This window comes from Penicillium alfredii (genome assembly GCF_028826965.1).
Source record: "Penicillium alfredii strain IBT 34128 chromosome Unknown utg000009l_segment0_segment0, whole genome shotgun sequence".
Classification (NCBI taxonomy): Eukaryota; Fungi; Ascomycota; class Eurotiomycetes; order Eurotiales; family Aspergillaceae; genus Penicillium; species Penicillium alfredii.
Window position 1 is genome coordinate 883934 of NW_026622706.1, and position 22859 is coordinate 906792.

The window sequence follows — 22859 nt, forward strand, 5'->3', positions numbered from 1 at the left end:
CCCCCTGACATTGCGAGTGATAGCTTTCTATTTTGGTTCATACTCAACAGGTGGAAGAGTCAAGTGTGTCGCTGAGACAGGTTCTATACTTGGTGAACGGGCCAATCACAATCGTTTCTGGAGGTCAGTCGAAGAAATCACCACCATAAGATATGCCATTTCTCGTAGTGGACATACAAATCGATGGAAGATAAAAACACAATAGTCAACGGAATATTATTCTAACTAGCGGACAAAAAGAAATAGGTGGTTAAACGCCCTCCTAGAGGTAGAGCGGTAGGGTGTGCATCGAAAACGATTGGCTAAACATCACCCACCCTGGACCCCTTCTTATTTTCTATTTTAAATATCGCCTATCAGCTAAAGAGGTAGGGTATTTAATAAATATAATTGGGTAAATAACATAAAATTCTCCACCCATCTACCCAGCACGCATCACGTGTAGTTCTTAATACCTTAGCAACCCCTAGGTCAATAGCAAGAGATTATTTTAACCTACTTACTAAAGCCAAAAGGTGGCCTCGGAAGGCTGTTATAGTATACCTTATTCCCCTAGCTACCTAATTCTAAACTGCCTATTTCTAGATTCCCTTCTTAGTCTATACCTAATATCTAGTCCGTACTTATTTACAGTAGAGATAAATAATTTCTAGATTACTTTTATTCTCACTAACTACCGTCTACTCTCCTCTACTCTCTCACTCCCTATCCTATTGAACTAATCGATTTCGTGCCTCTATAATAAAAAGTATAGGTAACTAAAAGTTGAGGGTAGGTCGAATTTATATCTTATCTACTCCATATAGGTATTTTAACAGCAACATTTTCTTTATTTATAATTTTTATAATTTTTGTAATTTTCTTTATTACATACTGATCATGGCTTTTGGTTGAACTATTTCCCGCTAGTAACTAAGTGACGCTAAAGATCATTAGCAGAACCCCTCTCTCCTAGGGATGGTTTCCCCTCCACGGCAGAAGGCCATTTTCTCGCTCCCAGGAACTACATCATCCGCTCTTAGGAAGACCAGTAGCCTACTGAGAGGTTCATCTAATTCTTCAGGATTCATCTTGTCTCCCCATATAAGGGTTCGTATGTGACGTCAGGCCATTCACAAGGCCACAATTGATAATGGCCCTCGCCGACATCCGCTGACAACGTAGCGCCCAGTAATACCCGCACGCTAATAGGATGCGATCGACCTGGTTGACACAGGTACTTGCCTATAAGCGCCTAAGCATTTCAAGGGAAAAATAATCAGATACTCCAGTGGACATTCCAAATATGGCTTAATAATGGGACCTCCCACATCGGCTGACTAAGTTATCTTTTATCGAAATATCGCCACCCCTCCCTTCCGCTTCTTTTTCTCTGAGTCTCTATTCTCCCCCCGTCTCTCTCACCCTTCACCATGGCGCCCTCCTTCATGACAATCGACACATCCGATGTCGACCTGGCTCCGCCATCGAAGTCTGTCGACAACGCCAAGCGCACTCTCCTCCTCGCTCCCCCTCCATCGCCACCCAGGAAGACAAACTCCGAGACATCTTCACCACGTTTGACCGCTCCAACACCGACCTTCAGATGCTCGATCGGCTCGCCGCCGGATTCGTTTCCCTCCCCGCAACCACCTATGACCTCATTCTCGTCCTGACAGACTCCGACGGCGCCCGGCGCGCCGAGGCCCTGCAGCTCCTCACCCGAGACCTCTACACCGCTTTGGTACCGGCCATGAAAGCCGGCGCGAAGCTGCAAACCCAAGATCACGCCCTGGATGCCTCCGAGTCTATGGAGGCCGTGTTGGCGGGCCTCGTACAAACCCCCGCCGGATTCGAGAAGCCCAATGTTGAGCAGGCGTCCGCTGTCCCTCTGCGGTTTGGAGCAAAGAAGAACAAGAAGACGACACCCAGTGCGCCGCCTACGGGGTTTACACCGACGATGGGCTTCGGTGCAAATAATGACAACCAAACCAATAATGACGACGAGTTGATTAATGAGGACACACTGCTCTCTGAGGAGGATTTAACGAGACCCATTGTGCCCCGTATGTCTTTGTCTCTTCCTTTATTTACTTGACCTGTACTTTTTCATCGATCATTCTAACAACCTCCCAGCCCCCGAGTGCCAACCCAAGACCGGCCGGAGGCGACGCGCCTGCAAGGACTGTACGTGCGGACTAGCAGACCGGCTCGACGCCGAGGATACAGAGCGCCGCGCCAACGCCGATAAAGAACTGAATGTGATGATGCTGCAATCCGACGATTTGGATGAGTTGGATTTCACTGTCCAGGGCAAGACCGGCTCCTGTGGGAGCTGTGCGCTCGGAGATGCCTTCCGGTGCGATGGATGTCCGTATATGGGTCTTCCGGCCTTCAAGCCTGGCCAGGAGGTCCAGATTCTAAATGATGTTGCCCAGCTGTGAAAGCAGCAAGGATAAAGCGCGGGGAAAAAGACCATGAAAAATTTAGGCGAAGGGTTTGTGGTTTGATATAGCATTTCATCGCTTCGTCGATTCAAATACATACGCTGGGAGGATGCTGGCTGCGGCTCAGCATTAATCATGCCATTTTATGTGTTCTTAACTTGTAACCCTTCAGATGTTCAGTATAATATATCTATTCTCGAAGGATCCTGAAAATTGGAAAATAGTACTTTCTATTCATTGTCAACATAATCATCGCTTGCGTCCACGGGTGTCATAACAATACTCCCCAATTGAAGATACTTTTGAAGGAAAAAAAATGAAACAATGAGCTGGATTCATCGCGCATCCCGTCATGATAAAGCGAAGACAAACAGAGGAAAGAAATAGAAATAGACTATGACTGCATCTGCATCTGCGCAACACGGATGCTCACAGCCCGCTTGTGCGCCTCCAGACCTTCCACGGCCGCCAGGGTCTCGACAGTCTTCGAAAGGCCCAGCAGACCGTCCGCGGTCAGGTTGGAGCTGGTGATGTGCTTCAGGAACGAGCCCAGGTTGACGCCGGAGTATTGCTTGGCGTAGCCATAGGTAGCTAAAGAGACAGTTAGATTCCAGTTCTTGAACAACACTGAAAGGAAGAAAAACTTACGCAGTGAGTGGTTGACACCTGCCGAGTAATCGCCTACACTCTCGGGAGTCCAGGCGCCAATGAACACACTGCCGGCGTTTTGCACCTGCTCGACCACCGACTCTGCGTTCTGCACCTGCAGGATCAGGTGCTCGGGCGCATATTGGTTGCTGAGAGCCATGGCTTCGGTGATGTCCCGCACAACAAAGGTGACTGAGTGATCCAGAGAGCCGCGGACAATGTCCATGCGAGGCAGGGCCTTGGCCTGCGCATCTACTTCATCCTCGATGGCGAGCAGCTGCTCCTCGGTCAGATCGATGGCAATGAGGATCACCTGCGAGTCGACACCGTGCTCCGCCTGGCTCAGCAGATCCGAAGCGACGAAGGCCGGGTTGGCAAACTTGTCGGCGACGACGAGCACCTCGCTAGGTCCGGCCGGCATGTCGATGCTGACACCGGCGGATGTGTCGTTGGACACCAGCATCTTTGCGGCAGTCACGAATTGGTTGCCCGGTCCCAGGATCTTGTCCACCTTGCTGATGCTTTCTGTGCCGTAGGCCATAGCTGCCACAGCTTGCGCGCCGCCCGCCAGGACAATGCTCTCGGCACCGACCTTGTGAGCGACGTATACGATCTCCGGTGAGATGCTGCCGTCTGCACGGGGCGGCGACGCCAAGATGATCTTTTGGCAGCCCGCCACCATGGCCGGCACACCCAGCATCATTGCCGTGGATGGTAGTACCGCAGTGCCACCGGGAATGTACAGGCCCACTCGCTCAATGGCACGCGAGAAGCGGGAGCAGACCACACCAGGCATAGTCTCCATCTGGAGGGCATCGTTGCTTCCCTTCTGTGCGGCGTGGAAACGTTCAATGTTACCGATACTGACATCAATCGCCTTCTGTGTCTCAGGTTCCAGCTGCATGAGGTTTGCCGGGAAAGGCGCGTGGATGACCGGGGAGGTCAACGAAGTAGCCTTCTCGAACTTGTGGGTGTACTTCAGTACCCCAGCATCGCCATTGTCGCGAACGTCCTGGATGATCGGACGCACCAGGCCGACGATGGCATCGTTGGACTTCTGGGAGGGACGCTTGAGGTAGTCCGTGACCACATTGGGAGGGGTGGATGCGGTTACCACACGCTTCATTTCGATCCGGGTTGTGCGGTCCTCGGCAGGCGGCTCGGGCTGCGCAGGTGCCGGCGCAGGCTTCGATTCGGCGGCAGCCAGACCTGCCTTCTCTGCCCAGGGGCCCTTGGCATCGCCCTTTCTCCGCTTCACCTTTAAGTTCTTGAGGTCGAGATTCCGCTCGATATCCTCGAGGCTAACGCCGGCGGCAGTACACTTAGTCAGAGCAAAGTAGAACAAGTCGGCCGCCTCGAAGGCAATCTCTTCCTTGGTGGTCGCGCGGCACAACTCGTCTGCTTCCTCCATGACCTTAGCCTGCACGAGCTTGGGGTCATTGAACAAGCGAGCAGTGTAGGATCCTGCGGGTGCGTCTGCCTTGCGGGCTTGGAGGGTTTTCTGAAGACGGGAAAGACCGGCGGATGCGCCGAAGCAGGTTTCGGTACCGAGGTGGCAGAAGCCTGGTGTGAGTCACCAACAGTTAGCGTTCAGACTTTGGCCACACAGTTTGAAAATAATTGGCTCTTACCGCGTCCAATTTGCTTTACCACGAAGACCAGGCAGTCGGCATCGCAGTCGAATCCAATGCGGATCAGTTCCTGCACATCTCCGCTCGACTGGCCCTTGTACCACAGCCCACGCTTCCGGCTCTGGTAGACCCCGGTCCCGGTGCGGAGAGCTTCAGCGATACTCTCATCGCTACTCCAGACAACACCCAGACAAGAGCCTCGCTCATCCGTAACAGAAGTCGCATACAACCCATTGGCCTGATCGGTGACAGCGCGCGACGCGAGGAGCTTCGCCGCAGAGATTTGGTTCGGTGCATCCCGCTCCACGGTCAACGCCTGCGAGGAGAGAATAGCAATCGCGTTCTGTTGGATGGTCTGTTGGACTGTATCCTCCGACACCGTTTGGTCTCCATAGGTTGTGTAGAGGCGCGGCGAGTCCGCACTGATCCTCAAGTTGGCGGCGGCCGCCGCGACGTGGGCGGGTTCCGTGCAGACACTTGCGTCATTGCGTTCGGAATTGGCGGCGATCCATTGCTGGAAAGTGTCCAACTCGGCCTCAGAAAGGGCGTAGACGACCAAACGAGACGACGGAACCGACTGTTCCTGGGAGAGGGTCGTCAATTGGTCGAGGGTGATCAAGATCTTGGCGGCACCGGCATTGAGGATATCGACCAGGTCACCGGCGGAGGAGACGTCAGTCGCGTCGACGAAGACATCAAGCTGCCGAAAGTGCTGGTGCAGGAAATCCTCTGCCTGGGACAGACTCGTAACCTTCACAAGCACACGGCCGAAGTAGGCGATCTGCTTCAGGGACAGGCCGGAGGTGGGGGAGGAGGGGTAGGAGATAAGGAACGGGGTGGCCATAGTGGAAGTCCAGGGGGAGTAAGAGAGGTAGGAAATGCAATTAGAGAAGAAAAGGCAGGAGAAGGGAAGAGACAGAAAGAGAGATGAGCGTCTCCCCGGGGGGTTTTATTGGGGGAGAGAGTATGTGTCACTCTACTTTTTTTCTCCTGCGCCCGCCCGCTGAATCATCGAATGATCGCGCCGCTTTTACGCTGCATTTGCTGGCCTATACATCTACACAGGAGACCTACCTTCCCAGCGAACCACTCTATTTAAAACTAAGCAATGTAATCTTCAAATTCCCTTGGATAACACAAACCAGATCCAAGGATGATACTGCGTCTCATCATCCGCTGGGTCGAGAAACAGCGGTAAATACTTTTGACGCCATTCATCTACTAATGCTCCATCAAAATGCTCTGGAGCTAAATTAATCCACCGCGCTTTGTAATACTCCCGATAGACAGGATACCATCCAGCTTGGGCCCAGTCAATGATTGCTGTCACCTCTGGACAGGGGGTAGAAGGTCACTGTGCGTAAAGCGAATAGGGGTATCGCTGTTGGCCTCTTTGAAATTGCTACACGGTATCTGCTCCTCTCCAAGAAGGAAAATATCATAGAGTAGACTGTCGTTAAAACTGCTTAATTTAGATACTGGTTAGCTATAGTCGAGCGCTTGTATCGAGATATCCGTACCGATATAAGAGTCCGATACGTCCTGCTGTAGATCTCTCCACTGTCGAACTATATATTTTAGCTCGTGGTAATTATTATATTTCTCCTCGTTTAGGTTATCCCACCTTTCTATTAGCATCTCGCCTTCGACCAGAGCTATATAACTAAATATTTGCCCTCTATCTTCAGCTTAGCAAAAGATCTCAGGGATGGGCACTCTAGCTTTAAGAACGGCGTGCAATATTCTTTGCGTTTTAACCTCAACAATGGATATAGGACGTCCATATTTGACAAACAGGCCCAACGACGGAATCTTGACTGGTGCCGCTCGGTGGAAATAGGTTTTCCTAAAATCACCCGACGTCTCGTTGATCGCCCTGATCTCCGCCGGCGTGGGCAGCGCAATGCCTTTAGTTTGGAAGAAACTAGACTCAAAGAATACGTTCATCATACGCAACACCCAGCGTTCAATTCACATAAGTCGGTGGGGGGCGAGAAATAAAGTGGCCAAAGGGGGAAAGAGAAGAGAAAGTACGTCGACAAGTCGAGGGGAGGGAGAGCGGTCTCTTATAGATGCATGGGTAAAAGCGGCCAGGGGCCGGCGCTAAACTCGGGGGGTGACAGGAGTTAAGTTTAACAAAGTGCATCTATCCTCTCTCACGTCACACCGCATATACGATCTTGTAGGCAGACACGTTGCCGCCCCGATATTCTTGGAATCCTTGGGCCACCGAGTCCAACCCCGACAAGACCTTGGGGTGGTTGGGCTTGAGCGTGCCCTGATCCAGCCACCGGGGCAATTTCTCGAACAATTCACTCGCCAGAGCATGATCTTCGGGAGAGGCCTGTTTCTGGTCAACGTGATGCCCGCCCACAAAAGTTCTCTATGGCGACTTACCGGCCAATGGAAGGGACCGTAGTGGTGATCCTTCAGGAACGCTGTCCACACTAGCACATCCGTGACATTGGTATTTCCAGTCACTTGCTCCGTGTTGGCCTTACCGGGCCTCACGGTGCATAGATTCCCCATGCGATCGGCAAAAGCCGTGGAGGCGAACGAAGAGGAGGTGGTATTGCCGATAGTGTCGAAGACATATTGGAGATTAGGAGCAACTGCGTTGATCTTTGCAATCACCGTCTCATCGCTATAGTCGAAGACATGGTTGGCACCGCAAGATTTGACGAGGTCTGCGTTGCGAGGGCTGCAGGTAGTAATTACCTCAAAGCCGCAGATCGACGCGAGCTGGATGGTATAGAGTCCAACGCTAGCTGTTGCAGGTCAGTCTCTGTTGCATTCAATCATGATGGTCAATCCAGAATCCACATACAACTGCCACCCCACACCAGTACACTGGTACCAGAAGCTTTGGAGCGATCGAGGCTCAGGCAGTCCTTGGAGAACAGGGCGAGCCATGCTGTGGCTGCAGCCAGGGGGACTGTGCTTGCTTGCTCCCGCGAAATGCTCGCTGGGACCTTGAAAGAGACATTTTGATCTGCGATGCTGTATTGGCTGTATCCTCCCAGTCCTGCCACTTCGCCTGGTCATGTTCAATTCTTCATCAGCCGTACTCGACGGAACCGGGGAGATAAGACCAGGAACTCACCTCCCCAGATCAAACCAGCCACCACATCACCTTTGGCTAGGCGAGTGACCCCACTGCCCAGCTCGGTGACCTCTCCGACGAAATCACAGCCGAGGACTACCCCGTCGCCAAAGGCGTTTGCATCAAAGCTTTGGACTTTCGAATATTAGCGGAAATTGAAAACTGCAAGAGAGCAATCCCCAAACCTACCATCCGTAGGGTTCTGAGCCACATGGGACACCTTCACCTGCACTTGTCCCTGTCCTGGGGAAGGCAGGGGAAGTTCTTCCTTGACCAGCGTTGGCGATTGGCCTTCTGGCGCCCGAACGACCAGGGCTGTGTTTGGCGGTGCTCCCATGCTGCCAGTAACCGATTGAGAAGTTTCTAAGTGAGCAAGAAATTATCTCGACTGTGACATCAACCTGGAAGCCCAAGGCTGACAAATTCACACCCCCTCCTGGCAAGTGGGATGGGGATCCACCGGGGTGTTTAGGGCATCCGGGGAGCCCAAGTGGACCATGCGAGAGCAGATCCCCCGTCTGCATCGATAGAGTCGGGGTCAATTTAGTAATATAAGAAGATGTGAAGTCGGTTGCAGAAAATCTGGGAGAATTCGACTTCGCTACTCCCCGACCTTCTATACACCCTAAAGAAACTAGAGAAAAGAGAGAAAGAGATATTTATTTAAAAAAAAATCGATTAAATAGAGGATTAGGAAAAGGGTTAGAAAACAATTCTCTAAGTAAAGAGAGAGAAGAATATTAGTAGTAGTAAGATAGCTATCGATATATTTAATAAAAAAATAAACCCTCTCAAACAGGATCGAATATAGTTAATAAGCCCTTTAAAGTCTAATTTCTATTCTCTACTACATCTTTCAAAGTCGCCTGAGCGAACGAAGGTTAGCTTGTAGTGTGATCACGACAAGAGAATGCAAGATCCCCGGGATTAATTGCAGAGGAAATACCCAACATGGGGATACTCGACTGGAAAGAGCCCACGGTCTGCATCACATCGCAGTCTGAGGGGAAGGTTGCAAGTGCTTGCGGGGCCGCTCCGAGCTGATTGAATTTTGGGTCATTCTCTGTTGCAGTCCACAGAGCATCAGGGATGTGACTCCCGTGGACCTCGGAGTGGACGATGCAAGGTGCCATGTATGGACGCATTCCTAGTCCGATGGAGCCCTTGCAGATCCCCCGAGGTTTCTCTTTCCTGCGGAATGCAACTCTGTAAACATCGTGACTGCCTCTCTCCTCTTTGCCGGGGATTTTTTTGTTTATTATTTCCCCCCGCTGATTTGCGACCTGACTCGCATTCCCCCGTGCATCACTTTTTATACTTACCCAGGGCCCGTCTGTCACTCATTTATCGACTCTCTCTCGACTCTCTTGCTCTTTCTCTCTGCGGGATTGTGGTGCCCGTCACACCCCAGCACTGGGTTATTACTAGTATAGTCGCATCCGTCCTGTCTATAGATATTGATACCACGATCCTCGCATCATGCGCATCACTTCGCTCCCGCTACTCTCCCTGGCCACGAGTCTGGTGGGATTAACTGCCGCATTGCCCCATGCCGACCCTGAAACCGTCCTGCGCCGCCAGTCGAAAAATCAAGAAAAGGCCGACGCGGTCAAGGAGGCGTTCCAACATGCATGGAAAGGATATACCAAATATGCATTTCCGCACGACGAGCTGCGCCCGGTGAGCAACGGATATGGAGACTCGCGGTAAGTTTGAGAACAAGATCTCGAATCACACCGGGGGTCCCGATGCGCGAACTGACACAATTCCAGAAATGGATGGGGAGCTTCTGCGGTGGATGCACTGTCGACGGCGATTATTATGGGTGATACAGACGCGGTCAACACCATCCTTGACTTTATCCCTAAAATCGACTTCACCAAGACCTCCGAGGAGGTCAGCTTGTTCGAGACCACCATCCGTTATTTGGCTGGCATGCTGTCGGGCTACGACTTACTGACGGGCCCTGCATCGAATCTGGTCCGCAAGTCCGACCAGGTGGATGAGCTGCTGTCTCAGTCCAAGAAGTTGGCCAATGTACTCAAGTTCGCCTTCGATACCCCCTCTGGGGTGCCGCACAACAATCTCAACATCACCGGTCGGCGTACCGACGGCTCCAGCACCAATGGACTTGCGGTGACGGGAACACTAGTCCTCGAGTGGACGCGACTGTCTGACTTGACTGGCGATGACGAGTATGCTAAACTCAGCCAGAAGGCGCAGTCGTACCTGCTTGACCCGAAGCCGTCCAGCGGAGAGCCGTTCCCCGGGCTCGTGGGAAGCAGCATCAACATCAAGACGGGCGAGTTTGCAGATGGCATGGTCTCGTGGGACGGCGGTGACGACTCGTTCTACGAGTACCTGATCAAGATGTACGTGTACGACCCCAAGCGGTTCGAGAAGTACAAGGATCGCTGGGTGCTTGCGGCCCAATCGACCATTAAACACCTGCAAGCGCACCCCAAGCCCCGTCCGGACTTGACCTTCCTGTCCTCGTACAACAACGGCAAGAAATACCTCAGCTCGCAGCACCTCACCTGTTTTGATGGCGGTAGCTTCCTGCTTGGTGGCAGTGTGCTGGACCGCCAGGAGTTTATCGACTTTGGTTTGGAGCTTGTGCACGGCTGCGAGGCCACCTACAACCAGACCCTGACCAAGATCGGTCCGGATTCATGGGGGTGGGATCCGGAGAAGGTTCCGAATGACCAGAAGGATTTCTACGAGCGCGCCGGCTTTTATATCTCCAGTGGCAACTATGTGCTCCGGCCCGAGGTCATTGAAAGCTTCTACTACGCGCACCGGATCACGGGCAAGGAAATTGTCAGTGTTTCCTCCCTTATGTTTCTGTTGCTTTTACTAACAAATTGTATAGTACCGCGATTGGGTCTGGAATGCCTTCGTAGCCATCAATGCCACCTGCCGCACCGACTCGGGCTTTGCAGCCATCACCAATGTGAACACGGCCCACGGCGGTTCCAAGGACGACAGTCAGGAGAGTTTCCTGTATGCCGAGGTGCTGAAATACGCGTACCTCGCACACGCGGAAGGTATGTTGCACCGCGTTGGAGGTTTAATGGGATATATACTAACATCGTTTTAGATGCTCCGTGGCAGGTCCAGGAAGGTGATAAGAACGCCTTTGTCTATAACACCGAGGCCCATCCTATGCGCGTGGTGCGCAGTTAGGAAGACCATCATTTGCCTCACGTCGATAGTACAATTCTACAACTGAACAGCCTTGGTTTTTATAAGCCCTACCTTCTATGTATCCAGCATGTAGTTTTACTCGATCATTCCATTATCTATGGGATCTACGACTGGCCCCCAAACCAGAAACAGGCCATTTCCATGGATAAGAAAATCGGGATATTTTCAAGCATTTATATGGGTATGTCATAGGTTCAAACGAATGACCGATCAGCCCTCATACACAGGCATCAATAAAATCTCAGCTGGCAAGGCATGTTATAAAACATCTAACTCTCCAGTCTCGACTCGAGATTGCCTCTTTTTCCTATTCCTCCCAAGCATCACTCGAGCAATTCACCAGCCAGAAGTCGAATACTCGGACCTACTCTAGGTAGGTAGGCAGGCAGGATAGATAGTAGGCAGTGAAATTTAGCAAGGAGCAGGCAGAGCACCGAACTTAGCAGGGGCATTGAAAAGATCAAGCTCAGCCTTGCGGCGGCGCACCAGACCATTGGAGACCTGGCCGTTAGCCTTGTTCCACTGCGGCAGCTCGTCGCTGGCGACCTTGACGACGTCCTCGCCGGCATTCATGCGCTTGACCAGGTCGGACTTGGCCATGTTGCCATTGCCGATGTTGTAGGTCCATGACACCAGCGCCGCGTACTGGTTGTCGTTCAGGGTGACGGGCTGGGCGAGGGCGTTGGTGAGGGCGTCTTGGAAGCCCTGTTTGTATGTGTCAGTATGTCAGTCCAAAAATTATTCACAGAATTCAGACAGAGAAATAATGTAAGGCGTTCTTTGTGTACCTTCATGTCATTCGCCAACAGCTGGCTCGCGCTCTCCTCCGTCAGCGGCTTGTTGGGCACGTCCGAGCAGCTGGCATCGGGGCACAGGTGGCCGTAGCCAATGGTCGGGTTGCCATAGCCGTCGTCGTAGGGGTTGGGCTCGAACTTCTCAAAGCTCTTGAGGAGATTCAGCCCGTTCTCGTTGACCGGGGGCCCGGTGCAGGCCAGGGCCAGGGCTGGGAGGACTGCGACGAGGAGCTTGAGCGACATATTGTTTGATATGAGAGAGGATGGGATGAAGTGAGGATGGAAGAAGCGATTGTTTGGGATTCTGTCGGGGTCTTTATATACTTTTTTTTCCCTTGTCCTTTTTGGTCTTTGGGTCTATTGTCTCTCTCAAGAGAGAACTACCACGATCAACATGCAATACGAGCTGCGACTTAGGGTTTGGAACTATGTCTGAGCCAACAACCCACACTCAACAAATCTTGACACGATACGAGATCCAACACACAGCCTGAAAGTTGAAGATGGCGATCACTGCCTCCTATTTAGGGTTTGAATCGGCTGCCTGTTCACATCAGCCCCCCCTTAACTCTTCACTCGTATTTTCCCGTCGATCGTCCGGTGCCACCCTTGGAAGTGGAACCCTTGATCGTGTTCCTGCATTGTTCGTCTCCAGTTTTTCTGTCTCTGAATGGCTCTGCCACTCCAAATACGAGTCATAGCCTCAACATACCCAAAGTCTATTCAGCCGGCAGTGCCATGATCCAAAGGGCTGAGATGACGATCGACCCTTCTTTTGTATGTCTTTGCTGTCAGCCGCATATATAAATCAGGTCAAATGGCCAGGGTCGTCTCGTATTTTGTCTCTTGAGTCGGTGAAGAGCCAATCCTCCAGAAACTCAATTACTTCCAATCACAACGGCAACACAATGCAGCTCCTGGTGCCCTCCCTCCTGCTGGCGACGCTTGCGGCCGCCCAAAACGGGCAGTCCGTCTACAAGAAGCGGCTGACGGGCGAAGATCTCGACACCGGACACCGCTGGGGCGTCGCCGGCACAGATCTCGGCATCCCCTACGTGCTGGAGAACGGCGCGATAGGGTACCTGTTCGGCGACACGTTCAGCACGCAGTGGCCCGACGACCAGCACGACTGGCGGTCGCCAGTATTGCTGCGCTCGGCCGCGCACCCCAGCGACGAGCAGGGGATTGTTTTTGACAGCGCGGCGGGCGTAGCGCACGACGGACTAGCGCCGGAGATCACGCACAACGGGCACCGCGGCGACGACGGCACGGGCACGGGCACAGACGAGGTGTCCGTGATCCCCAACGACGGGATCAGCTTCCCCGAGACGAAGGAGCAGATCGTCTCGTTCATGAGCATCAAGTCGTGGGACCCGTGGTCGACCAACTATGCAGGGCTGGCGCATTCCAAGGACGGGAACAAGTTCACGCGCCTGGACGTCAAGTGGCCCAACCCCGACGACAACTCGGACCCCTTCCAGATGTGGACGATGCAGCGCGACGGCAACTGGGTCTACGTGTTCTCCGTGCGCGCTGGCCGCCAGGCCGGGCCCATGATGCTGCAGCGCGTGCCGTGGGACAAGATGGCCGACAAGGCTGCCTACCAGGGCTGGGGGTGGAATGGCAAGGACTGGGGCTGGGGCCGGCCCTGCTCGCCTATTCTTGAGGGCAAGTTTGGGGAGCCCTCGGTGCGCAAGCTGAGTGATGGTACTTGGGCCATGGTGTATCTGGATCTGGCAGGCCCGCACATCGTGTCGCGCACGGCCAAGGGTCCTGACCAGCCTTGGTCCAAGGAGACTGTTCAGGTCACTTGGCAGCAGGAGCCCAACCTCTATGGTGGCTTTATTCACCCTTGGTCGACCTCCAAGAAGAATGACTTGCATCTGATGGTGTCCAAGTGGGCGCACGGGGACAATGGCCGCACCACTGCGTACCACATGAGCCAATACGTTGGCACTCTGTGATCTGGCTGCTCGGTAACTTTTTTGGTCCGAGGTACTTTGTGTTACGATGGGGTCGGAGTGATCTCATCTTCGATGTGACTTGATATTTTTATTCGTTCCTGTGGATGTACTTCCATAGTATTTTTTCTGAAGAGCAAGAATGACTACTTATTAATAGGATCAACGACAGTCATTAGAAATTAAATATTACTAGACATAAAATCAACATCGGATCATCAGAGACCAATTGAACATTATGGAGGTGCGGTAGAATGGGCCACTGCTCATGATTCATCGCTTCATATCACCAAAGAACTGGCCAGGCCAGACTGATATCTCACGCAGTCTCCAGTGACTTGTTGTCCCGGCTCCCACGCTTGCGGTGAACATGGCAAGTCGTCGAGCCCCACACAAGCAGCACGAAGTAGCAGATTCTATGAGAGTCAGAAGAATACATACCAACCAGAAAAGAGTACGAAAGAGCATAGTTCATCAGTTGGAGAAAGGGAACTCACGATCCAACCAGCATCATAACCGCCGCAAAGACCTCAACCCCGATAAGTCGCCGCTCGCGCCCCCTCGACCAGCGTTCGACCCCAAAGTCATGGTAATAGCCCAGCTCATACATGTCCCAGACAGCAGTGGTAATCTGGCCCGCCATGGCCAGGAGGTCAAAGGTGATGGTGGCGCCCGGGTGTACGGCGCAGTTGAAGGCAACGACGACCAGGATGACGGAGCTGGACCAGAGGAATCCGTAGGCAGCCTGTTGTGACCAGTATGCAGGTGTCAGGGGACAGATCTGCTTTTCTATCAGGAACATCTTCGGCTATTCGACACTCACCGTGCCCAAGTTGCTCGATGCCAGTGCGGGCCCGACTCCATCGCTATACACCAGGCCCCCTTGTTGCAACGGGAGACCCCAGGCGTAGCAGATAACCCCTATCATCGAAGTCAGGACTGTCACGAAGCGCAGCGAGAGGAAGGATAGCCATCGGCTGTAGGGCCGGGGCACGGCCTCGATGCACCAGGCCGGAATAGTCTGCTCGTAGAAGTTGGGCGGCATCTTCGAGATAGTTCCAACGGCTGGAGGTACAAGTTAGGGCTTGGGTTTGACAGTGGTTGAGGCTTCCGGCTATTTGATAACGTGACAGTCAAATTTGAGTATGTCTAGGATGGCATGCCATTCTTAAGTATCGCCATGCCTCCAGCTTCACCTACTTTGAAGTCATCCCCGGCGAATCATTGCCCGTTGCAGCAACACAGCCTGCCGATCCGCCAAAGGTAATGGTCTTGGTGTCGATCGCCTTGGCAATCGGGGGCCTGAAGGGATAAAGTAAGTTGTGATGTCTCGAAATAGATACAATATCCTCAGGTATCCAAAAAAAAGGCCCGGAGTGAGGATGCTAAAGATGGAAAATGTCGATGAGATATAACGCTGAAAAATAGAGGAAATATACGTGGCATGGTCAGTGTGAGCGGGCTGGCGGCTCTCCGCTCCCCCGTCGACAGAAACATGATGACTGGATGGGCACATCCGCAATGGCCAGCGCAAACCGCAACTGTGGCGTCAAGATGCGCACTTCCGCCGTCCGCCCCAGCTTCGTCAGACACTCGTGGTAGCCATGCAAAGCCCACACGTTATTTGGATGCCGTAGCGCACGGGGCAGCGACTCGTCAATCCCCAGATCTGCAGCATATACCTCCATGGCCTCCTCAACCCGGCCCTGCTCGAGCAATAAGGCTCCCAGCGCATGTCGAGTTGGCTGCATCCAACCCCACGGCTCGTCATAAGGCAGGGAATCATCTAGCGCGACTGCTGTGCGGAGGTGAGTGAACGCAGTGTCGTAATCGCCACAGCGGTATGCGATCTCTCCCTCAAGCATGGCTTCCGCTATACCGAGGATATCCCGGCAGTGATTGTTGAAGATAGTACGTGACGAGGGAACGCGCTCGAATGCCTGCCGGAATAATTCTCGCTGCTTTTTAGCTTCGGTGACATGGCCGGTGGCTGCCCACGCGATCCCTTTAACGTATAGTGCCATGGCGGTAGTCACACAGTATAGGTGGCTATCAGTCGGGAGCTCCAGGTCGAGGATCTCTTCCCAGCGCCCGAAACGGACAAGGGCGTGCACACGCATGGCGATGAAACCCTCGAGCCAGTCAGCCAGGGGAGGAGATTCAACACGAAGCAGGGGCTCGCTGATGAATTCCACCAGACTTGTGGCGGTGTCCAGTGCAATTTTCGACTGGCCTCCCAGCATAGCTGCATAGAGCCGGAAGTGATAGTCATGCGCACGGTAGATGTTGTAGAAGTGGCCGAGGCTCTGATTTGCCAGGAACTTCTCGTCCGCGCGAATTGCAGACGTGTTGGCGGCCACTGCACGGCGGTAGTCACCACACAAAAGATCTAGATGACTGGGCATGTGCTCGAGATGACCGGCATCTGGGACTAGACCCCGGAGATGGTCTGCTATCGGGAGTGGCATTTCTGGAGTAGCAGACATTTCCATTAGATGGATATAGAGGTGCAAGAGACCAGGATGCCGGAGAGCATCTTCTCGAGATAAGGCACGGTCCAAAGCTTGCTTGACCTCGAATGTACGTGCCTCTGGTGCCGGCTGACCCGTGGCCAGATCCCACAAGCTCCATGGGGTCAAGTTCACCAGGGCATCGGCATACAGTGTGACAACATCCAGGTCATCCGGAAAAGCCTGGTAGACCGAGGTCATTGCCTTGGCATATTGATAGTTCCATTGGGAGCAGTCATCAGCAGGCAGCTCCTGTGGATAGCGGAATTGCAAAGCATCGATGAGAGCACTCTCTACAGGCGTCGCCGTGACAGCACGCTTCTTCGCTTCTACCACGGCGCGATGAGCGCGCGTCGTGGTGCTTGAGAGATCTTCTCCATCGAAGAGCTTCCATGGTTTATTATAGTTGGGTCCTAGAGCAAAAGCAAGGCCCCAGTATACCATTGCGCAGGCCGGGTCGTACGCCACAGCCTGTTCGAAGCACCGAACCGACTCCTGATGATTGAAGGCGTAGGCCCAAATCAGGCCGCGATTGAACCAGACCTGTGCATCTTTACTGGAGGTGGTGACATCACGATGGAAACTGCCCAGATCATAGTATTCCGGGGCTGATGACTGCGGATGTTGCATGGTGGGATGATGCAAGGAGTTGGTGCTGGCTGGAGTCAAGAGGGGCTCTGAGGGGGTCGACCAGCGAGAGCCCGCCGACGGGGGATAATCGTGCACACCACCATGATGAAGCCGATTTGATGGGAATTGGCAAAATTGACCATATCGAAGTGAAGGAAAGAACTGGACAAACACAAGACACTCCCTGGAATCATGCCTCAGGCTGGAGTAAACTCTGCCTCAGGCTACTATTACAGCCTGAGGCTGTGATTAATTCTGCACGATGGCCGATTCCGCCGGACCCACCGCGCCCCACCATGCGCGGATTTGAGCAGGTGAGATCGACAGAGCATCGGCCTCATATCTGCTCGATCCCTCTCAGACACCTTGGGGGTGAGCAACCTTGGGGGTAAGGAGGGGGGAGAAGACGTATATAGCTGGGCTTAGTTTCTGCTTTCCATAATTAACCACTCACTTGTACAGTCACCCATACATATTCCTTGCCCTAAATACTCTGTTTCTCTGCCTCATTTTGACTTGAAGATGTGCAACGGTGAAAGCAGCCGCCCCAGCTTCGGAGGCACCATTGCGGTGCTATTTCCCCGCGAAACGCCCAATTTCAATGCCTCGCCACAGCAATCGCTTTCCTCGTCCCCAAGCTCGGTCGCTTCTTACGCATCTTCCTCCCTTTCCATGTCATCCTATTCACTCTTTTTCCGCGACACTGATACAGACCGCAAGACCAAAGCCGTCTTTCGTATGGATGACACAGATACATACCAGACACTTCGTGGATGCCGCCAAGTTGATATGCGTATAGAGTGAGCACTCCCTGTTCTAATTCTTTGTCTTTTTTTCTGGGTATGGACCAGTAGTCTCATACATACTTTTTCTAGGAAATATGGAGATCTTACCACATCAGCCCCGGCAACGCCTCCACTTCACCAATTCCAACTGGACATGAGCCAGGACCAGAGTCAATCACGGGGAAGTCAAACAGAAATGGAATTCGAGCTGCCAGAAAGGCTGGACCTGGGCGTCTCGGAGAAAGGTATCGTGGGACGACAAGTTACAGTCCGAGAGGCCGGAGGGGCAGTCTTGGGAGTTGGTGTCGTGGGCTACAATTAACCTCATCGTTAAAGCTGCTTAGTGATATACAGCTTGAGTGAAGTTTATATCCAAATCACGTCAATCATTATTTGGGAGAATGGCACGATCCGGGTGAGATCTAGCAAAGATATCTGATCTTGGAGGGTGGATTCATGGAAAACTTCATTTACAGCTTCACAGGGTTCTCCACACCTGCAGTGAAGCGCTTCTCGGCTTCGGCCCAGTTGATAATCTTCCAGATCCCCTGGACGTATCCGGCTTTGTTGTTGAGGTACTACATTACCCTGATTAGTTTATATCCGGAAGAGAGTGAAGAAGGACAATCTCACCTGAAGGTAGTACGCATGCTCCCACATATCCACACCAAACACGGGCACATCAGGCCCCGTCACAGGGTCCTGATCCTTGGTAGTGACAATCTCAAGACGACCGCGAGCACCGCCCGAGCTCACAAGCCAACCCCATCCGCTCCCCTGCAGACCGAGCAGCGTCTGGTTAAAGGCCTCAGTGAACGCAGCCTCAGATCCCCACCGAGAGACAATAGCCTCACGCAGAGTGGGCGCCGCACCGGCCAGGTCGTTGCCCGGCGTGCCAGGAGGAGTCAGGTTCTTCCAGAACAGAGAGTGGTTGATGTGGCCACCGCCGTTGAAGCGGATCTTCTGCTGCAGCGAGATCAGTGTTGGGACGTCGTTGGTCTGCGTGGCCGAGGCGTGGGCCGAGAGGGCGGCGTTGAGGTTGTTGATGTAGGTTTGGTGATGCTTCTGGTGGTGGAGCTCCATGATTTGCTTGGAGATGACGGGCTCGAGGGCCTGTTTGGGGTTTTGTTTTGCTTAGCTTTCTGTTTCTACTGCCCCTAGACTCAGGAGTTGAAGACCAACATCGTAGGCGTAGGGAAGGGGCGGGAGAGTGTGGAATTGGGCGGCCATGATGGTTGATGGTGTCGAATATGGGTATCTGAGAAGAAGAATAGAGCAGAGCAAAAGATAAAGAGGTCCGCCCGAGGTCTATATGAACGCAGATATGTCCCCAAGGTCCTCTGGTGCAGGCAATGCCCCTCTTAACGCTTTCCGAGCACGTCAGTCATGGCCACCAAGGTAGACCCCGCCATGCCCCTCCAGATGAGCGGGTTTGAGCGGATAGTGCTGTCGCGGTGTATTTGGGAGATGCGCGATATTGAGCACATTTTGGATCCACTGGGGGCATGCCTGGGACTGTCATTAGGGCACAGCCATATTTTGCCGTTCTTTTAAATTTGGCCCTTGACACTCGAGAAAAGCATGAAATATGTTGTCTGGCTGAGGTATAAGCGGCCACTAACAGTGAATATGATTGCTCGCTCATTGGCAGACACCAACTGTTAACTCCAGCATACCTCGATTGCCCTGTTGTCTCGCCAATTGCAGTACATGCCCGCCACCAGACACTCCACTGATGTGAATACCCATTGTCTTCCCTCAATAAACAGAAAATATTCTTTATTGATATTTAATTTCCAATGCTCTTGTATATTGTGATTATTAATCGGCCAGGTTTGCGGGGTTGCTCGGATGTCGCGATGAGCCTCGGTCAATCGGAGTATACAAGCTGTCGCACCAGCCCGGATTGAATCTTCCACCGCCAATTTCTCTTTCATCGGCTATATCCAAACAGCAGCGACGAAACAGCAATCAAAATCCAAAATGTCCGCCGATGAACAGGTCCAACTGGACAACTTCCCCGGCATCTTCTCCGTCGAGGGCAAGGTCGCCGTCGTAACAGGCGGTTCGCGAGGTCTGGGACTGCACGCAGCCTCCGGGTTTGTTTCCCCGTCTTTGAACTTGCTACATCGTTCCTATGTTATAAATTTCCACTGCAAATTCTAATTCTGCTCGGATCCGGACAGTCTTCTCCAAGCAGGCTGCTCCAAAGTGTATATCACTTCGCGCAAAAAGGCCGCCTGCGACGAAGCTGTGGCCGCCCTGAATGCGCTCCCCAACAAGCGGACCGGCGCACAGGCTATCTCTGTCCCCGCCGACAGCTCGCGCATGGACGAGCTGGACCGCCTCGTCGCCGAGGTGCGCAAGACCACCGACCATGTCGATATCCTGTTCGCCAATGCCGGGGCGACGTGGGGCGAGAAGTTCGACACGCACCCGGAGAAGATGTTTTCCAAGGTGATGGATCTGAATGTGAAGAGCGTGTTCTACACGATCCAGAAGTATGTTTTTTTTTTTTTTTTTTTTTTTTTCCTTCCAGTGTTTGGGACCCAGAAAGGAAGTGCTCATCATGGAAATAGATTCACCCCCCTCCTCACCACAAACGCAACCCGCGACGACCCGGCCCGGGTCATCATCACAGCCTCCGTCGCAGGCATCGGCATCGGAACCGTTGGCGAGAACGCCACACCCAGCTACTCAGCTTCCAAAGCAGCAGCAATCCACCTGGCCAAGAATCTCGCCGTGGAACTGGGACCTCGCCATGTCCTGACCAACGCCATCGCCCCTGGGTTTTTCCCGTCAAAGATGGCGAGCGGCCTGATAAAAATGAAAGGCGGGTTAGAGAGCCTGGAGGAATACTCACCGAATGGGCGGCTGGGTCGGCCCGAGGATATTGCTGGGTTGGTGGTGTTTTTGGGGTCGCGGGCTTCGAGCCATTTGAATGGTGCGGTGATTGCGACGGATGGTGGAGCGGTGCTGAAGGGGAGGTTGTAGGTGTAGTGTGGAAAGGTGGGATGGTATAATCACCTATTTATTAACATCTGCATCCTCATTCTCATCATCAAGATCAGATTGAATGATATCCATGGTATCCACTGATAATTGTAAACCAGTCATGATAACCCTCATTAGACTTCCGATATCTGTATTTACGTCTGTCTTTACTATATACAACCATCAAAGCTTAGCACTGTGCGTCCCCCAACGCCCCTGCACCGCTCGATCCACAATCTCCATGGCCCGGAAGAGGTCATAGTCATGCTGCTTCGGAGTAAGTACCTGGACACTGAGTGGCGAGCCCAAGTACACACGACGGTCGACGGTCTTCTCGTTCCCTATTCAATCAAACCGATTATTGTTAGCAATGCCTCCGAAAAAGAAAGAAGTGGATAGGAAACATACACAGCTGCCGGTTAGCCTTATCCCAGCTCCCGAGCACAGGCGCATCCATTTCGCGCCCGGTCTCGAGATCCGACTCGGCAAATGGCCGGACTGGAACCACGCCAGCAGGATAGTCGAGTAGCACGAAAGTGGAGGTATACCCAACTGCATTATACCGGTCGAGTTCCGGGACTGGGTGTGGGGCAATGGGACAGATAATAGCATCGACACGTCTTGCTCGAGATGCTGATGAGGTCGATGAGGATAGGGCAGACAGAGTCCACATCTTCATCATTTCCTTCTCGATCTCACTGCGCTGTGCTTGTAGCTGTGCCAGTTGGGTGACAGTAAGCGCTTTGCTGCGCTTAATGCGGCCCTGAAGCCAGGGCATGAGTGGCTCGCGCATGCCTTCAATGAGATCGAGCATGTTGGACCCGTCATCGACGCCCATAAGACGATTGGCAAGGCCCTGACATTTAGGAAGTGCAGCGGGCAGCGAAATATCAACCACCTCGACGCCCGGGGTACGGCGCAGGAGGTGGGCAACTTCGTCGAGGATGCGGCTGATAGGAGGCAACGGGGTGACGAGACCATCTGTCTTAAGGATTCCAACAGTGAAGTTCCGCGGCGGAGTGATCGGCGCAGGAACCGACAGTGACGGCCAGAACCCAGGGATCCCGTCCTCGCCGAACAGCTCAGCGCGCGGCACAATCTCCGCCATGACGGCGCCGAGGTCCGCGACTGACCGTGCGAGCGGGCCCGCTACGGGCTGAAGCGCTATGCGGCCCTTGCCTGGGATCTGCCCGCTCTCCTGGCCTCCATACGGCACGCGTCCAACACTTGGCTTAAATCCGTAAATGCCCTGGCACATTGCCGGAATGCGGATGCTGCCCCCGATGTCAGTACCAAATCCAACCATCGACCCCCGCATAGCGATTAGCGGGCCCTCGCCACCTGAACTGCCACCCGCCGTCCATTGTCGATTCAGCGGGTTCAGCGTCCGCCCGAAAAGATGGTTGCAGCTGTCCAAGGTAGCCATTGTTTGGGGCAGGTTCGTCTTGGTGATCACGACGGCCCCGAGGGACAGCAGCAGCTCAACCAGCGCAGCATTGGACGATGCGGGCTTGAATGCCAGTGCAGATAATCCAATACTCGAGTCAACCCCTTCGACCCAGAATGTGTCTTTCACCGACACGGGCAGGCCATGCAATGGGCCGACGGGGGTGCCTGTGCGTTGGAGATGGTCGTCCAAGTCCCGAGCTCGCTGCAAGGCGCGGTCAAACAGAGGTTCTGTCAGGCAGCGCGTGAGCTGATGGGCGATTGCCGCGCGCTGAAACAAATTAGAATTCTGCATAGATCCAGTAGACGAACGAGCCCGTTGCAACACACCTTGCAGAACCCCCGTACCACTTCCTCGGCTGTCAATCGCCCCCCCGTCATTTCCGCTATTAATCCTCGAACATCATAGTTCTCGGTGATTTCCAGCTCTTTGGGTGTCAGAATTCCACATGTCCGTGGAATCTCCATCACGTTGACCTTCCCATACCGCTTCGGGCCCTCGGTGATCGACTCGGCGGGCGAGAGCATTCCCTCGGGGATCAGATGCGCTGGCAGTCGCCATTCGGCGGGAATAGTGGCTGCTAGTTGAGATTGCTTGCGCTGGGCAACTGCCACATATGGTTCGTGGGCGGCCATGGTGGATGAAGGAAGAAAAGTTGGAGAACGCGAGCCGACGAGTTAAGGTAGTCAAGGTCTGCGGGGAAATGTGGAGAAAAACCTCGGT

The 22859-nt window shown here is 53.3% G+C and overlaps 12 protein-coding genes across 12 annotated transcripts; 5 read left to right on the top strand and 7 right to left on the bottom strand.

The window, feature by feature from the left end:
* Positions 1–1412: 1412 nt before the first annotated feature.
* Positions 1413–2423, top strand: NUU61_006242 (uncharacterized protein; the record flags this gene model as incomplete). Its single annotated transcript, XM_056656770.1, has 3 exons — positions 1413–1475; positions 1529–2045; positions 2116–2423. 3 exons carry the CDS (start codon positions 1413–1415, stop codon positions 2421–2423), a joined length of 888 nt encoding a protein of 295 aa, XP_056509570.1.
* A 397-nt stretch (positions 2424–2820) lies between these two features.
* On the bottom strand, positions 2821–5549 carry NUU61_006243 (histidine biosynthesis protein HIS4; the record flags this gene model as incomplete). Its single annotated transcript, XM_056656771.1, has 3 exons — positions 2821–3017; positions 3075–4637; positions 4706–5549. The coding sequence occupies 3 exons, from the start codon at positions 5547–5549 to the stop codon at positions 2821–2823; spliced, it is 2604 nt and encodes an 867-aa protein (XP_056509571.1).
* Positions 5550–6866: 1317 nt separating this feature from the next.
* On the bottom strand, positions 6867–8145 carry NUU61_006244 (zinc-binding alcohol dehydrogenase family protein; the record flags this gene model as incomplete). The annotated part of the gene is made up of 5 exons (XM_056656772.1): positions 6867–7049; positions 7103–7473; positions 7533–7742; positions 7809–7943; positions 7998–8145. 5 exons carry the CDS (start codon positions 8143–8145, stop codon positions 6867–6869), a joined length of 1047 nt encoding a protein of 348 aa, XP_056509572.1.
* Positions 8146–9287: 1142 nt separating this feature from the next.
* Positions 9288–10994, top strand: NUU61_006245 (glycoside hydrolase family 47 protein; the record flags this gene model as incomplete). The annotated part of the gene is made up of 4 exons (XM_056656773.1): positions 9288–9514; positions 9581–10634; positions 10681–10855; positions 10909–10994. The coding sequence occupies 4 exons, from the start codon at positions 9288–9290 to the stop codon at positions 10992–10994; spliced, it is 1542 nt and encodes a 513-aa protein (XP_056509573.1).
* A 432-nt stretch (positions 10995–11426) lies between these two features.
* On the bottom strand, positions 11427–12052 carry NUU61_006246 (lysozyme; the record flags this gene model as incomplete). Its single annotated transcript, XM_056656774.1, has 2 exons — positions 11427–11720; positions 11804–12052. The coding sequence occupies 2 exons, from the start codon at positions 12050–12052 to the stop codon at positions 11427–11429; spliced, it is 543 nt and encodes a 180-aa protein (XP_056509574.1).
* A 665-nt stretch (positions 12053–12717) lies between these two features.
* On the top strand, positions 12718–13773 carry NUU61_006247 (uncharacterized protein; the record flags this gene model as incomplete). Its single annotated transcript, XM_056656775.1, has 1 exon — positions 12718–13773. The coding sequence occupies one exon, from the start codon at positions 12718–12720 to the stop codon at positions 13771–13773; it is 1056 nt and encodes a 351-aa protein (XP_056509575.1).
* A 490-nt stretch (positions 13774–14263) lies between these two features.
* On the bottom strand, positions 14264–14815 carry NUU61_006248 (uncharacterized protein; the record flags this gene model as incomplete). Its single annotated transcript, XM_056656776.1, has 2 exons — positions 14264–14515; positions 14594–14815. The coding sequence occupies 2 exons, from the start codon at positions 14813–14815 to the stop codon at positions 14264–14266; spliced, it is 474 nt and encodes a 157-aa protein (XP_056509576.1).
* A 403-nt stretch (positions 14816–15218) lies between these two features.
* On the bottom strand, positions 15219–16910 carry NUU61_006249 (TPR domain protein; the record flags this gene model as incomplete). The annotated part of the gene is made up of 1 exon (XM_056656777.1): positions 15219–16910. The coding sequence occupies one exon, from the start codon at positions 16908–16910 to the stop codon at positions 15219–15221; it is 1692 nt and encodes a 563-aa protein (XP_056509577.1).
* A 522-nt stretch (positions 16911–17432) lies between these two features.
* Positions 17433–18017, top strand: NUU61_006250 (uncharacterized protein; the record flags this gene model as incomplete). Its single annotated transcript, XM_056656778.1, has 2 exons — positions 17433–17710; positions 17786–18017. The coding sequence occupies 2 exons, from the start codon at positions 17433–17435 to the stop codon at positions 18015–18017; spliced, it is 510 nt and encodes a 169-aa protein (XP_056509578.1).
* Positions 18018–18165: 148 nt separating this feature from the next.
* Positions 18166–18925, bottom strand: NUU61_006251 (superoxide dismutase; the record flags this gene model as incomplete). Its single annotated transcript, XM_056656779.1, has 3 exons — positions 18166–18273; positions 18329–18808; positions 18878–18925. The coding sequence occupies 3 exons, from the start codon at positions 18923–18925 to the stop codon at positions 18166–18168; spliced, it is 636 nt and encodes a 211-aa protein (XP_056509579.1).
* A 753-nt stretch (positions 18926–19678) lies between these two features.
* Positions 19679–20689, top strand: NUU61_006252 (oxidoreductase, short-chain dehydrogenase/reductase family; the record flags this gene model as incomplete). Its single annotated transcript, XM_056656780.1, has 3 exons — positions 19679–19794; positions 19882–20196; positions 20275–20689. 3 exons carry the CDS (start codon positions 19679–19681, stop codon positions 20687–20689), a joined length of 846 nt encoding a protein of 281 aa, XP_056509580.1.
* A 183-nt stretch (positions 20690–20872) lies between these two features.
* Positions 20873–22771, bottom strand: NUU61_006253 (putative general amidase; the record flags this gene model as incomplete). Its single annotated transcript, XM_056656781.1, has 3 exons — positions 20873–21030; positions 21098–22406; positions 22466–22771. 3 exons carry the CDS (start codon positions 22769–22771, stop codon positions 20873–20875), a joined length of 1773 nt encoding a protein of 590 aa, XP_056509581.1.
* Positions 22772–22859: the final 88 nt, after the last annotated feature.